Source organism: Macrobrachium rosenbergii, chromosome 25 (genome assembly GCF_040412425.1).
Source record: "Macrobrachium rosenbergii isolate ZJJX-2024 chromosome 25, ASM4041242v1, whole genome shotgun sequence".
Classification (NCBI taxonomy): Eukaryota; Metazoa; Arthropoda; class Malacostraca; order Decapoda; family Palaemonidae; genus Macrobrachium; species Macrobrachium rosenbergii.
This window is the reverse complement of record NC_089765.1, coordinates 41332367-41348373: the sequence shown is the minus strand read 5'-3', so window position 1 is coordinate 41348373 and position 16007 is coordinate 41332367. Positions and strand designations below refer to the sequence as shown.

Genomic DNA, 16007 nt, shown 5'->3' with positions numbered 1-16007 from the left:
AGTCTCTCTGAGAGTCCTCCCAGACTGCGATTTAGGATGAGCCGGAACAGAGACAATTAACTGACGTGAATAAGAATACTACTACTACTGCTACCTGTCGCAACCCGCAACGCTCTCCAAATACGCAAAGATTATGACAATGTCCCAAAAAAAGTTGTTCAGCTGGCTTGAATCTCTTAGCAAATTGGGTAAGATGTCTGAGTGTTATTGGCTGATAATACGAAAACTACAGTTATATTCGGCTAGCCTGTCATTAAAGGCTAGGCCCGTGTTCGAGCGCTGATAGGGTGGTAGGCTAGTAGGTTATTGTGGTACTTCAATCTTAGCTAAATTCATGGACCATATTTTGTTCCAGTTTTTCTTTTTTTTTGGTTATATGCATTTCTAACCTCAATTACTGTTACTAAGCACATGCTCTTAAGTCTTTCCATCCCAGGATGTAGCTAACATAAGAGGACCCCTCACTAACCTAACCAAAGGCACCATTGGCTAGCCCAGACCTATAAGTCATAGAGTGCAATCCAGTTAAGCATCCTGACCTAACCAAGAGTGCCTGATCCTTACCTAGCCAAGGGTTGGGGGGGGGTTAAACTAACCACGAGCTCTGCATCGGGTATTACTTTGGAAATTGGATTTTCCTAGTGTTTTGGTTGTTTAGGGCCTGTTAAGAATTTAGTTATTTTTTGTTGGTCGACGATAATTAACCCGTAGGCTAATTGGTAGGTGTAAGTAGTAGCTCTGCAGCGGCGATTTCCTTCTAACTTTACTTTTCCTACAGTTTTTTGGTTGCTAATTATGGATTTACCTTCAGTTTTTGTCACACGAATGTGATTAACATGTAATTAACCCCTGAAGTCCATCCGACAAGGGGTTTCCATACGCTGTCTTCACAAGACAGAGCACAGGTACGTCTTTGTGGAATGGTTCATATCCCGTCCAGCAAGTGCAATAACTTGTCAACGTATGGGTACCTCCCCCCCAGGCCAGTACTAAACATAGCGAAGGGACATTCCATTTGGCCGACAACAAACAAATGCACCGCCAGTAACAGAAGCCCTAAAAGTGTAGAAAAAACCAGTTTTCAAGGTTAAAACAGGCGCGGAGCTAATACTTAGACTTACCGGCTAATTAACCTGCAGGGTCCGGGGGTGGAGCCCCGACAAAGTAACACGGCGTGCTAGGTTAGGTTAGGTTAGAGTATGCTTGGTTATTATAGTTCGTTTTATAATAGGTTTCCTTAGCTAGTCCCTTAATCATATGGCTCCCTGATGACTTGCACGTGCGTGGAACCTTTCCATAACAACAACATGGCAATCCGGTCTTTCTCTTAACGTTGCCAAACCCCCCCCCCCATCATTCCCAAAGGGTCCCCAACCATGTTGGGTAGACTTGAGGTTAATAATAATTGACCAACAATAAACCCCATGACCTCCTTCATCAGCAACACTGAAAGTACAGGAAAAATCAGTTTCCAAGGTAATAGTCCGTGCGGAGCTCTTGCTGAGAAATACCGGTTGGACTTCTTCCTTCGTGAACCCCTTCACTTAAACTTAATATAGAATACCATAAATCAGTAAAATGAAATACAGAAATTCATTTCAACTTAACCTTGCACACTAGGTCCTAGGCTATTGACAGTCCCGGTAATTGACTTCTTAATTAGCCAAACAGTTAGTTTTCAGTTATCAGTGAAAGGGATTACCTTACTTCCAGCTGGATAAAATGTCATTTTACATTGTGTGTGTAAGATATATTACTTAAGATCTCCGTTAACACTTTTGACATGAAGGCTGTCAATGTTATACATAGGAAAATGGTGTAAAAACTGGTAGGTGTAAGACAACACGTGAGTACTGTATCATAAATGTTCATGAAGTGATAATTTGTTGAAAAGCCAGATAATTATTACATAAAACAGCACTTGAAAGTTCCTGTAATTGCCCATGAATAGCACATGCTGCAGAAGCAGCTATCACCTTCCAGCAGCCAGTAACTCAGAAAGGAACATCCTCAAAACAGTAACATTGGACCTAGAAATTGATGCAGTCTTTCATATTTTTATTGGTAGATACCTACCCTGTTAATCATTTCATATTTTTATTGGTAGATACCTACCCTGTTAATCATTTCATATTTTTATTGGTAGATACCTACCCTGTTAATCATTTCATATTTTTATTGGTAGATACCTACCCTGTTAATCATTTACCCCATACAGTATACTTTCTTGAAAGTTGACTGATTCGACTATTTCTGATTTTTAATTTAGTGTTGGCTAGGAGTAAAAGTATCTTAGTATTACTAAAAGTGAAAGCATAGACTGGGCTAGGCCTTAAAACATCTGGTAGCTTAGCTCATGGTTATTGGCAGTGTTGTTATGATCCACATTAGTGTACATTAAGCAATGTCATCAAAATTGATACTGTACTTTAATTTCTCTTAGAATTTATGGACCAGAAATTCTTCTGACAGTCATTGTTGGTGCAGACATCTGGTCTTTGTTTTTTCAGCTCCTTTTATATACAGTTATGGGGAACTGCAGTGGAAAACTGGGGTTGATAGAGTGGGAAAACTAAAAACAAATTAATTGTGCCAACAAGAATGGTCTGAAATTCAAAGATGTTACAAGGCAAATTACAGGGATGCTTCTTATCTATACCTTCTGCAACTTAACCTAACCCAAGTGTGGTAAGTTAAAGAGTAGATTACAGAGATGCATCCTACCCTTACCTTCCTCATCTTAACAAAGCCTTTGATGTCTGGTTTTATCTTGGGGAGAGGGGTGTTTTTTTCCACCTGAGCTCCAGTGTCCAGACCTGACCTAGAGTGTCATAAATTACGAAAATGAAATATAGAATTTTATATAAGTGACTTACCAAGCAATTGCATAGCTACTAGCTTCCTACCAAGGCAGTCCAAAAATTCAAATTTCGCGGTGGCGCCACCATCGCTAGTGTAGGTGGCAGGGTCCTTCCCACTATCGGGACTGACAGGTACAACTCAACAGGAAACTTCAATTCGTTTTGTGCTAGCTCCCGATCAACATCAGTGATTTTTGGGCAAACCCTTTCATCATTTTTTGGCTTTTTTATTCCAGTATTGGTGAAGTATTTGAATTTTATGTGGCCTTTTTTTGATTAGTTATTTGTTGGCTCTTTGTTTATCCCGGTGGGATGTTAGTGTATTTTTGTATATATATTACATGTTTGTTATGTATTAATAAACAAACCCACGATTTGTGATAGCCTTGCGTAGGCCGTTGTTCCCCTGCCCAAGGGCATATTTTAGAGGGGTGTAACCGAGTGGATATGCTTCTCTTCCAGTAGCCCATTAATTAGATACTGAAGGCGTTCCCTTGTACGTTCAGATATATTAGATTGTGACGTAATAACTTCGCTCCCCCTCACTGATTGGGATGTAGCAAGTTCGCTCCCTTTCTTGGGCTCACACCCTCTGTGTACAATGGCATGACTGCTCCCTTTCTGCTTGTGCTGAGTGTTGTTCTTCGCCGCCTGTGCTGTGGAAGAGCTTTGGGGAGTTTCGGGGGCAGGTGGCGGGCGTCATTGGTAAGTTTCACTTCCACGGTGCCCTTGGTAGCCTTCCCTCCTTCCTTCTCTCTCCCTGTAGGTTCTTCTTCTATCTCTCCTTCAGGAGAGATCTCTCTCCTTCACCCTTTTCGCCTGCTCGTCAGATGAAGACCGTGGGAGGGGCGGCAGGCAGTCAGGCAACCTCTTCTCAGGGGCCTCCTGTCACTTTATAAGGCAGTTCCCCTTGGAGCGAGAGGAGTCTCCCTCTGCTAATCATCTTTGCTTTTTCTTTCAGATTGACAGTGAGCATTGTAGGCACAGCAGTAGTTGGCTGGATATCTCAGTTGGGATATCTTTGCCTGAATGAGTCCCGATGTTTGTACAGTGTTTGCTTTGGGATCGACCACAGTACCTGGTTGGAATGACATAGATCCACGTCGGAGTCGTTCCGACTGTGTCCTGCTGATGTGGATCGATCACTGTCATTGCTGGGCTTCATGTTTGCTGTGGCACTGCCTCTGGCATATCTGTGGTTCCATCTGCTCCTGTTGTGCTTCCTGTGTTATTGCTCTTGTTGACTCGGTGACAAGTCTCTGGGTGGCTCCTCTTGGTCTCCTGCTACAGCCCCCCCCCCACCCCCCCGATCGCTCCTGTCGCTGCTGGTGATGTTCATGTGACATTCCTGGCTGTTGCTGTGGCTCCTGCCTTCCGAACTGCTTCAGTAGCTCCTGCATCAGTTGTCCTGATTGTGCCTGCTACTTCTCTTGGTGGTCGTGTCCTGAGCAGCTTCTGTTGTGATCCTGCCTAGCTGCCCTGGAGGTTACGATGTTTCGTGTCCACCATCCTGTAGATGTCAGAGTGAAGGTGAAGGAAGTCACCCTGTGGAGGTAGCAGCCGTCTTCTTCAGCTTATCTATGATTTCGTCTTCTGCTGCCTCTTCCCATCCTCTCCCGAGGCTCGAGGGGGTCCCAGGAAACCGGATAGACTTCCGTCAGCCAAAGGAGATGAAGGCTGCTTCTTCCCCCTTGAAGTCCTTTGGACGTCTAGGGAGTGCCTCCTTCTGAAGAGGCAGTGGGTCTCTCATCGGCTCTTCCCAACCTTCAAGTTTGGGAACCGAATCACATACCCCTGCATTTTGTGTTTCGGGAGCCGCAGGCACACAGACCACGGTTTGCGCTCCTGTTACCAGTCCAAGAGGTTCCACCACTAAGACAGGTGCTGCTTTGGGCACTCGTTCGCGAGCCGCTCCGAGTGCTCGAGATTCTGTGGAATATCGAGTATCCCGCTCTGGTTCTGGAGAGTACTCTCCCTGGCCCTGTTCAGGAGCAGTGCGAGAGAAAGGGCCGAGGCACCCAGGCATCTCAGCCCTTCCTGCCAGCACTACAAGCGCTCCCCGAGTGCTTACCAGTGCTCAGTAGGGTTCCCAACCTGGTGTCTCGATCCTATCAGTTCGAACACCAGAAGAAGCAGGGAAGAGGTTACCTTTGGGAGTCCTGCGGGACTTCTAAGGGACTACCTCTCTTTTGGGAGGCAATTTTCTCTTGTTAACTCTTCCTGCCCTTGGGCTGGCCTTGAGAGGCCACGCCCTTGTTGCCAGTTTTAGAAGTCTGCGTCTAAGACTGGTTCTGTGCCTGTCTCTTTTCGATTTTTTAGGAAACTGGAAGCAGCCACATCCGATTTTTGGGAGTCTCATAGGTTGCTTGAATTCTATGAATCACGAGCGCTCTCCTAGTGATAGGCACAGGACAAGAGAAAGAGCCATGACCCAGGTGTCTCGGTGCCAAGACGCCCTGGTGTCTTGATACTGCCTGCCAGCTGCTTTGATTGCTTGGCTGGGTTTCATCCTCATGTCTTGAACCTTAGGGTTCGAGCATGCAGGATAGCAGACGCAGAATTCCCCTTTAAACCTTCTTCTTGAGGGGCCTCGGCATCGAAGGAGTTTAGAGTTTGGGAAGTTAGTGGTAGTTCACGGCAGACAACTTCCGCCCTGTCCAGTTTCTGGTTGCGTTTGCGTAATTGGCTCAGCTCGGCTCGGCTCGTTTGTCTTGCCCGGCTCGGCTCACCCCGCTGGCCTCCCAGTCCACTGCTTACCACCCGTTTGGATCGCATTCGCATGATCGACTCGGTTTGGTGCAGCTCACCTTGGCCCTGCTCAGTTTTTCCGAATCAGGTTCTCGGCACTGTTTGAGCAAACTTTCTGCTCTTACCAGGAAAGTGCTTTGCCATGGCACAAGCACCCTTCTTCCCCCATGTGGCAGTCATCTCCTTCAGTTGATTATCGCTCACAGCTCTCCTGATGGTCTTTCTGGCAGGACAGGTAGGGGTGCTCTTTCTCCTCATCTGTTCTCTTTTTCCTCTCGGTTATTCCGAGAGGCGCAAGACGGACAAAGAGAACTCCAATGAATTTGTCTTTCTTCAGAGTTTGGCTGCCTGGCATGTTTTTGGTGTTGGTCCCCCGATTGTCTTGTAGTACAACCAGGTAGCCAAGGATGGTTTCTTGGGGTCTGTCAAGGTTTCCCTCCAGGGAAAGAGGTACAGGAGTTTCACGCTTCGGAAGCAGGGAGGGTTTTCCTCTTCAAGTTGCGATCACCCTCATTTCTCGGAGAACTTCGCACCAATTCGTCAGCGCAGGGATCTCTGGAACAGGACCGCGGGTCCCCCAATGAATAATCTTCATCACACGCAACCCTTGCAGTTCCTGAAGGGGCCGAGAGTTTCTGGGGCTGCTGCGGTCTTTGCTTGCAAGAGCAATCTTGACCAGATGAATACTTTTCTTTGGACAAGGAGTTCATTCAGATCAAGACACCAAGCTCCTCCCCTGCCTCGACAGAGTACGAATTCTTCTTGCCTCGGAGGGGTCTTGCTGACTGTAGGTTGTTCTGACTAGTCTTCATCCGGACTGGGTTCTCTCTCTGCTTCTCCTTGCCATGAAAGGTATTCTCTTCTGCAACGAGAGGCAGCTATCTTGTATGACACCTCTTGGTTTCCTCCAGGCAGTCTCCTGATGGATCCATGATCCTTCACTTTTAGGCTTACTCTCCTCAGATACAACCATTCCTGGAGAGAACCCTGCCTTCTGGAGACTGGTCTTGTCCGGGGGTGGGTCTTCCTACACCATGCGTCAATCTGTGGGCAACTCTGGTGCTAAGGACTTTGTCCTAATTCGGATCTCCAGTTTCGTAAGTCCCGAGTTGGCTTGACCCTTAGGAACGAACCTTCCCTATGGTGAAGAATGAAGGAGGTCAGTTTCCAGTCCTCCATTCTTCTTTCCTCTTCAAAGTATAAGGAAAGAGTTAGGCTAATGCTTGATTGAAGGAACCTTCGAATATGCTTGCATATTCTCTTCACGTCGTGTGTCTACTCTCGGATTCATCAATCCAGGAATAGGCGCAGACCTGTAAGACTTTGTCTTGAAGGTGTGTGACCGAGACGATTAATACCTTCTCATCAAATCCTGAACTCATGGCAGCCTTTTGGCCTTCTGAGAATTTCAGGATGAGTTTTGCGACACTCGGTGGTTTCGCTGAACAACACCATAGTAGTAGCATACGTCAACAAACAAGAGGGAATCGTTTTTTCCTCGTTTCATCTGTTGACATTTGCATGTACTCGAGTGTTCTATAGCAAACTCGATAGCTCAATTAGCCAGATACATTCCCGGTAGGGATGTATTGGTAGGTGAGCTCGGCCTCGGGTTTGAGTGATCGGGACAGAGCGTGCTCTCTTTTCTTCACGAAGAGACTGCTCGACTGAGAGATCCCTGCCGTCTTTCTGTTTGCCTCCCGGCACAACAAAGTCGGTAGTTTTCTCACTCCTTCGTACCAGACCCATGGGCCACTACGGTGAGGCATACCGTCTTTATAGGAAACATTGATATCTACATTTTTCCCGCTGTATATGTCTTTCACATGGGTTTCAACAAACATTGCTCACCCGAGTTACAGACAAATGCTGGAAGACTTCGCCTTTCGCCTAACCTGATAGCTCTGCTTCCCAGGCATCAAGAAGTGTTCTCCTTGACCCAACCTCCTGTAGCAGCTACAAAAGAAGCGGTTCTTCAGGTAATACATCCCTGTGTGTTCAAGACTAGGAGACTTTCCAACTTCCCTTGCAAGCATAGGTTTTCTCGTCCAGCGGCAACAGACATAGCTGGATATCTCTTGAAGTCGTCTGCAACACTGGATCCGTCTTCGCTGGTTTGTGTCCTTGACGGAACGTCTTCTCGGGTCAGAGTCGCTCTTCAAGTCTGGACTTCCTCGTCTTCTCCGCCGAGAGTTGCCTCTCTCCATTTCAGTTGTGAAGATTGTAGGCCCTTGCAACCTAGTTTTCTATCTGAAGTAGCCTTTTTCTCCTCAGTTGAGATTTAGCCACTGATGAGAAGCTTCTTTGGTCTTGCTGTCCCAGGGAACTGATCCCTGGGTGGCATATGACTCTTGTTTAGGGTTCCTGTCCTGTGCTCTGCAGGCGCCCTTATGAGAGTCATCAGACAGAGATGTGCCCTCTTAGGACCATCTCTCACTTTGCTCTGGCCTTGGCATAGAAGATGGAAGAACAGGTGAAGGGGATCAATACCTAGACTCCTTCTCAGATGTCATAGTGGACTCCGAATCCATCTTCTCCATTATCAGGTTCGAGTCCTTCTTGTTCCCCTCCTCCTTGGACTTTGTATCGATGATCCAGATCAACCATTACTTTGTCCTATTAGGGAGCTGCGGTACTTTCCGAAAAGGCTCGATATTCCTAACTTGGATGTCATCGACATTTTTGCTAGTACTATCTCTCCAAGGAAGAAGTGTCTAAGGACACATCTTTCTCCTGGCTTCGTGAAGCAGTCGAAAGAGGTACTCGGCAGCTGGCGACGGCGATACTGATGCTTTCCACCCGAGAGCTCACGAAGTCAATGGCTTGGTCCATCCCTCGCATTCTGGAAGTTTCTGTTGGTCTAGAAGCAAGATGTGGTCTCATACACCACACTCTTGTCCTCTACCATCGGTCTTGCCCACAGGCCCTTGGAACCTTTTTTCCTTGGTCCTGTGGTGGCTGGTCAACAAGTTGTGTTTTCTTACCCAGCTCCTAAGGTGTTGGTTCTGGAAGTGAGAAGGATCCCGAGAGTGACTGGGCTCTCCTCCTCCTCGTTCCTCATCCTCCTGCTTCTCCTCCTTCGGGATGAGAATAGGACTCGAACCGACACTTGCTAGATCTGGCATCTGATGAGGTAAGACTACACATCGAGCACCCGTTCTATTTCTCTTCTAGAATCATAGAAGCAATTCCGCTCCTTCCTGTAGCAAGGGAAGGAAGGAGACTGGCAACCAGGAAAGCCCTATCTCAGGTTTTCCTTACTGCCTCCAACTCGTAGATTCTTCCCAGCCTGTTTTGAACGAGTTACTTTTCCTTACTCATGCGAAAAGGTCCATTATCTGACATTTGATCTTGCAGTTCTTACACTCCGATCAATATGTCAGAGGCACAGTACTCCTCCTTGCTCTTTTGACCAGGAGGAGTAGCCCAGATGTGCAGAACTCCAGTCAGTTCAAGAGACTCACTCACATTCCTCCCTCCAACCAGTGAGTCTTCCTAATGTAAAGGACCGATGGTTTGTATATCGTGTCAGAACAAATCACAATTTTTAAAAGTAAATTATATTTTTCGTAACTATACAAACCTTAGGTTCTTTACATTACATTTTTATGCCTGCCTCATGCCACCCCTCAATCTGAACGTGATTTGGTGACTATTATTCGAAAAACAATTATTCGAAAAACAATTATTCGAAAGACAATTATTCGAAAGCAATTGTTAGAATGTGTAATTGTTCGAATTCACAACTGATCGAATTACAAGATATTCGAATAAGCAGTTCTTCGAAATGAATATTGTTCGAATGAGTAGTTATAGGAGAAAAAGCTCAATTGCATTGTTTGTTTTTTTTAAAGTTCATTTCTAAAGAATTCATAACATACTTTACCTAACCATAAAGGAAAATAGGATTAATGTTAATTAACAATATTTAAAAATAATTAAAGTTTTATTTACATGTCTTTGCACATTAATGGCGAATACAAAAATATTTTAAAAGCAATTTAACAAATATTTTAAAATAATTAAAGCTTTATTTACATGCCTTTGCACATTAATGACAAAACAAAAATATTTTAAAAGCAATTTAAAATAATACTACCAATATAAAAAGGAAATCAGACATTTTATTACAGCCTTAAATTATGGGCTATTGTGCGAAGATACTTGATCACGTCTTCATATTCTTCAAAGCTATCGGCTATTTTCTTGAGACGTTTTGCGCTTTCTTTATATTTCCGGTGCTTTCTCACATTCTTCACCTCTATTTAATTTTGCAATTTTAATTTCAGTGAGAGACTGTTCTCTTTTCAGGGCGTCGATGAATTTCCATAATGATGGGTGAGCAGCGCCGACTTGCTGAGAAAATGCTCAATGCCAACCCTCAATCAAGTTATTGGTCTTTGGGAAATCATTCTTAACTCTTTCAAAGCAAGACCAAATATTTATAGCAAACAAAGGTGCACGGCGCGCATTACGTCTACCTGGTCGACCAAGCCACGTATCTTCAAAATAATCTAGTACCGGAAGTAATTCGGGTGAAGATAGCTCCTGTTCTGCTAACTGTTCAAAAGTTTCAACAAGGCTTTCTTCTGGTATAAATGCCAGTGCTAATAGCATTCGAATTTTCATTGAAAACTCGACGTCAGTATCATACTTTATTTTTAAACCAACATTGCATACTTTTCTATATAAACATTGACATAGATGGAAAAAACTACTATAAAGCTTGACTGAGGAAAATTCATTGTTGGAAGCATTTATCATGGCCTGTTCAAAATCAGTAGTGATTGAATCAATATTTGATAGTCGTGTCAATTCTTTGACGCTTCGCAAAAATCTATCATAAGTTTGTTCTTTTTTATTAGGCAGCAACACAAAAATCAAAGGTATACAAAACCCATTCTTTGAGCCATGTATAGTATAAAGTTGTTCAAACAGTGTCGGTACAGTTTTGAAAGTACCATCGCAGAACAAATGTTGACACGAAGTTAAAACATCAAGATTTGCGTGTGTGGAAAATATTAATATTCTTTCTTCCTCCATGTCCGAGTCAAAAAGAAGAAAATCGTCATTCTTGAATGTCTTCATATATTCGATTGAAAACACTATATCCATCCTATCACTTGGTGTTGATAGTCCACAATTTTCTTTCGCGCGAACCTTTCTAATCGAACGCTTAATACTGTTTACAGTTGGCAATCCTTGAGCTCCATATTCGCTAAGATTTGAAGCTGCGGTTGAAATTATATAATGAGGGGAGTCACGTGTATGCTGCGTCGTCTTTAACTTTTTCCATAAATTTTCAAGCACTTCTATATCAGCTGGATCAGCTGAATGATTATGTTCTTTAGAAATAGTAACATCTTCGTTTACTGTTATAGCACGACATTTACAGTAACTTGAAAATTTATGCCACTTCCAATATGTTTTATCTTGTATTTTCTTGTCTTTAACAAATAAATGTCCATCCACTAATAACATTGGTTTTCCTTTTTCACTCTTAACGAATTCAGCCATCATAAGGTCTAAGAGATTTCTTCTAGATAGGAAAACGTCAAAAATAACACTAAAGTTTTGCCGGTGGTTTATTTAGCAAAGCAAGTTTTTTAAGTATTTTGAAAAATGTTTTTAAAAAACAAACAATGCAATTGAGTTGTTTATCGTAAAACTACTCATTCGAATAATATTCATTTCGAAGAATTGCTTATTCGAATATCTTGTAATTCGATCAGTTGTGAATTCGAACAATTACACATTCTAACAATTGTTTTCGAATAATTGAATTTCGAACAATTGTCTTTCGAATAATTGTTTTTCGAATAATTATTTTTCGAAAAATAGTCCGCACACGATCTGAACGTGGGCCGAAAGGCAAACTGGAATCTTTACATCCGGGCAGGTGGGTATTCCTGCCTACCTGACGGTAGTTACTGCCTAACCACCTTGTTCAAGAATTTAACTGCCGTTTCCAGCTTCGCCATAAGTAATTCCTAATTTAAAGGACCTCAGGTTTGTATAGTTAGGAAAAATATAATTTACTTTTCAAAATTGTGATTTCTACACTCCATCCAATTTGTCAGAGGCACAGTACTCTTCCCTGATCTACTCGGTCAGGAAGAGGACTCAGGTGTGGTGAGATTTACTCGGAATCCTCCATCCAAGGAAGTAAATCTTCCTTATGTAAAGACTGACGGTTTGTTTATTTGTGTAGGAATAAATGACAGATTTTCAAAGTAGTATGCATTTTTCCCAACTATACAAACTTGAGGTCTTGACACTTTAATGCCCACCTCATACCACCCCTCATTCTGATACCTGGGCCGAAAGGCAAAGTGATTGCTTTCCGTCCGGGTGGGCGAGACGCCCGCTAGTCGGACAGTAGTTAACTACCTAACCACCTTGTTGGAAAGTTAAATGGCTGATTCCAGCTGCACTGATGCATATTCCTTATGTAAAGACCTCAGGTTTCTATAGTTAGGATAAATGCAAATTACTTTTAAAATTTTTCATTTTTTGCATGTCAAAACCTGTTTTTTCTTTGTAAGGGAGTTTGTAAACTTGTAATAGTAGTGTGAAGCTTGTGGATGGAGAGACAGATGTGAAAACTGCAGTTTTCACTCTCATATTATGTATTTTGTCTTCATTTTCTTCAAAATGCAGACTAATATTGAGGGGTGGTCAAAACAATCTTTTTTTTCTCTTAATTCAGTCTTTAACTTTCAGTTGTCTATTATCCTAATTCTGTCTTTAACATTTCAGGTTCACCTGGAAATAATTCTTTAGAACATGCTGAAAAACTTTTATCTAGCTTGAAAGAGGAGGGTTTTGAATGTCTAAGACCTTCAGAGTCATCTCATGAGGACAGTGATGTGGAACTAGAAATAAAAAATTCAATTCAGGCATCAGTCGTAAAACTGCTCTCTAATGTTGATGATGTCACCAAATCTGATATACGGTAAGTACAGTATTGCAATTTCTTATATTTGAAAGTTTTTGACCCTTAGCATTGATTGCTTAGAATTCACAAAATGCAGCCTTTTCTTGTACTCTGTATTTCAATCAGTATTATTCTACTTTTTGGTGGTGTTATTGAAAATTTCATATTCCTAAACCAAAGTACAGTACAGCTTGAAATTATTGGTTTATTTCAGTCATTGGAGAATGATTTCTGGTCATGTGGGTTACAAATGAACTGTTTTTATTTGATTAATGTTACCTTCCAAAAACATGCATATTTCCTTTTCTGTGCATTTCTTAAACTGTTAGCACACTGCAGACTGCATATAGTAGATCTGATTTTACACATGACTAAGTAAAGTGGAGTAGAAACATGGACCTCAATGCTAATCCATTCCAGAAGAAGCTTTGACATGCGATTCAGTTGAGATCTTAATAAATTTTTCCCGTAAGAAATAACTGAAAACGGATTCATCCATTCTCGACCACCAGTTATTACCCTAACCTTGCCTTTTTATTCAAAAGATTACACATAAATTACATTTAAATAAGTCTAGAGTTAGATAACATACTGTATTAGATGCACTTTTTTTATTTTTTGAATGTATATATACTGTATAAAATCTGCCATACGTCCAATGCTGCTGTATTACTGATGGGAGACCGAGCGCTGTAGTCCAGGCCAGGTACTGTACTGTACTGGGTAGGCACAAAAATTTTTGGTTAATAATATAACATTGAAAAACAAGCCTAATTATTACAGTCAATTAATAAAATATTGAAAACGAGCTAAATTATGTTTGTTATCACAAACTATGAAAAATTGTTTATGATACATCTGCTGTTTGCCTTTCAACCATTTGCCATGAGTGGATGTAAACAAACCATAGCACCGCCCTTGTGGCTTGTCACAGTAACACATAAGCATTTACATACAGTAGTATTTGTGGTAAATTTCATACAAAGTCTACTGAAATACTGTACGTATATTACTCTCACAATAAGGTACACAATCCTTTATCTGAAATCCTTGGGGCCAGATGTGTTTTGGTTTTTGGAATTTTTCAGATTTCGGAACTGTGGGGTGAGTAGCATGTTTTTTCATTATAGTTATTTATTCATTATACAGTAAACCCCCTGGATTCATAGGCACACAGTTTGCAGACTCACTGATTCATGGATTTCTCTATGGAATGTATATACATGGTATTTGTCGAAAATTCGCCTTTGTTCCGACACAATATACAAACCCTCGGTCCTTTACATTAGCAGATACATTCAGGCGTAGGCTGGAAAACGGCCGTTGAACTTCAACAAGGTGGTTAGGCAGTTACTGTCCGGGAGGCGGGGGTACCGCCTGCCCGGATGTAAACATTCCAATTTGCTTTCGGCCGTCGTAGCGCACGGACGTTGTTCTTCGCTCTCTGCCTGACTGCATCTTTTCCTTTCATCATTCTTGGTGGGAATTTTCCTGTTATTTTGTTATGGATAAATCATCTAAATCCTCCCATCCCCAGCGTGTGTGTCCTGGGGTGGGAGGAAAAAAGTGTAATTCGTTTAGATCTAGAGTCGATGTGGACCCACACGCTCTCTGCACATCTTGCAGGGGGCGGGTGTGTTCACGCGACTCTACTTGTGATGAGTGTTGTTTGTGGTCCTCCGAGCAATGGGGCAAGTTCGAAGGGAGGAGAACTTACCGTCGTAAGCCTACCAAGGAGTCGTCCGAGGGAAATATCGCCCCGACGACCCGTTGGTGGCGATGTTTCGGGTTGTTTCTACCTCCCAGCGAACTTGCTCTTCTTGCTCCCTCTCCCTCGGGTGAGGATTCCCCCTCCCCTTCCTCTTACATTTCTTCGTTTGTGGAAGGGCACGGGGGAGAGTTGGACCGCGCCATCCTCTCGGAAGTCTCTTCCCGTTCCGGAGGGGAGTTTTTCCCTTCGGAGCGAGTGGAGACTTCTTCTATTAACCCGACTTTTGCTTCAGGTACCGGGCTCGATAGCCAGACGATGATCCCAAGCTCACCCTGGCTGCACCTGGGCCTACCTGGCTCGGCTCTGGAAGGTTTGGCTCCCATGGCCCCCCCTCCAGTCACGACCCACACGGCAGCAACAGCCACTACCACGACTGTCACCTTCTCGCGGTTTGTCCAGATGCTGATTTCAGTTGCTTCGCATCTGGACACCCAGGTATTGGCGTCATCCGTGGGCCAGCGCGCTGTTCCTCTGCCACCTGGCTTTCTGGCACCATTCTCGCGCACTGGCCCCTCCTACATGGTGACGTCATCGTACCCGTATGTGACTGTTGCTGCCCCCATTGCTGAATATGGCCTGGCCTTGGATACGGTTCCTCGTCTGTCTCTCCAGCCCGGCCCTTCGTCTGCCTCAGTTCCCTTCCCAGCAACCTTGGCGCGGCCCGTACCAGATCTACACGCGGGAGGGGCGGCGCTTGCATCCCTGGCCCCGCCCACTTCGGTTCCTGGCCGACACGCGGCTCTTGCTGCCCAGGCAATTGCTGGTCCGAGCTCCGCCGTCTCTGCCCGGGTTGCACCTTCTGCTGTTGTGGCCCCTCCCGCTGTTCCTGTTCCTGCTGTTCCTGAGTCCGCGGCCTCGCTTTCCTGGATTGGTGATCTGACTGCTTTCCTGAAGCAGATGGTGAAGAAGAAGAAGAAGAAGAGGTCTAGGAAGGTGTCGTCGTCGTCTTCATCTTCGTCTTCGTCGTCGTCGTCTGCTGCTTCTTCCGAGGCTTCACGGCCGAAGAAGAAGAAGTCTGTCTCTCCCCCCCCCCTAAGAAACCTCGTACTGAGATTTCTAAGGGTCTGCCTCCTTCCACACAGAAGGCAGTGGGTTCTCTCGTTGGTTCTTCCCGATCTTCGGATCAGGGAACCGCTCTTCCGGCCTCCGGGCCACGGGCAGCGGGAGCCAAGGGCGTGCAGACCAAGGTCGGCACTCTCCCCGCTGCGCCTAAGAAACCTCCTGCTTCTAAGGCCAGCGAGACTGCGTCAGACTCTCGTTCGCGAGTTGCTCCGAGTACCCGGGTCTCCAAGGAGACCAGGATACCCCAGTCTGTTACGGTGGACACTTCTCGCCATACAGACCAGGGCGTGGGACGAGAGAAAGAGCCGGGGCATGCAGGTGCCCCTCCTCTTCCTTCTGGCACTCCATCTAGTGCCAGGTCAGGTTCCCGGGATAATGCTTCAGCCCCGCGGGGCCGAGTGCATGGAGAAACAGGGAAGAAGTCCCCTGCTCAGTCTTCCCGAGAGGCTTTGGCCTCGAAGAAGTCTGGGGCGCGTCTAGAGGACAGTGCAAGCTCGCGCCAGCCAGCCGCGCGTTCGACTCCTCCCAGTCCCAGGCCACGCCCACGCGGCCAGACTGGCTCAGGGGAGGCGAATGCGCGGCTCGACTCTCGCGAGCCGCTCCGCTCTCCTCGGGAGACCGTTTCACC

At 44.6% G+C, this 16007-nt stretch overlaps 1 protein-coding gene across 4 annotated transcripts in view; it reads left to right on the top strand.

Annotated features, from left to right (window-relative positions):
* The window catches only part of Tango6 (transport and golgi organization 6), a 137017-nt gene continuing 121010 nt past the window's right edge, over window positions 1-16007 (top strand). For 2 of the 4 annotated variants that reach the window (XM_067127476.1, XM_067127474.1), the window contains exons 1-2: window positions 32-188; window positions 12369-12564. In XM_067127476.1, coding sequence (XP_066983577.1) covers window positions 134-188; window positions 12369-12564 — 251 coding nt within the window. In that variant the 5' untranslated portion in view covers window positions 32-133. Of the gene's footprint in view, window positions 189-12368; window positions 12565-16007 lie in introns of all 4 variants that reach the window. The other 2 variants (XM_067127475.1, XM_067127477.1) reach the window with 2 other exon arrangements.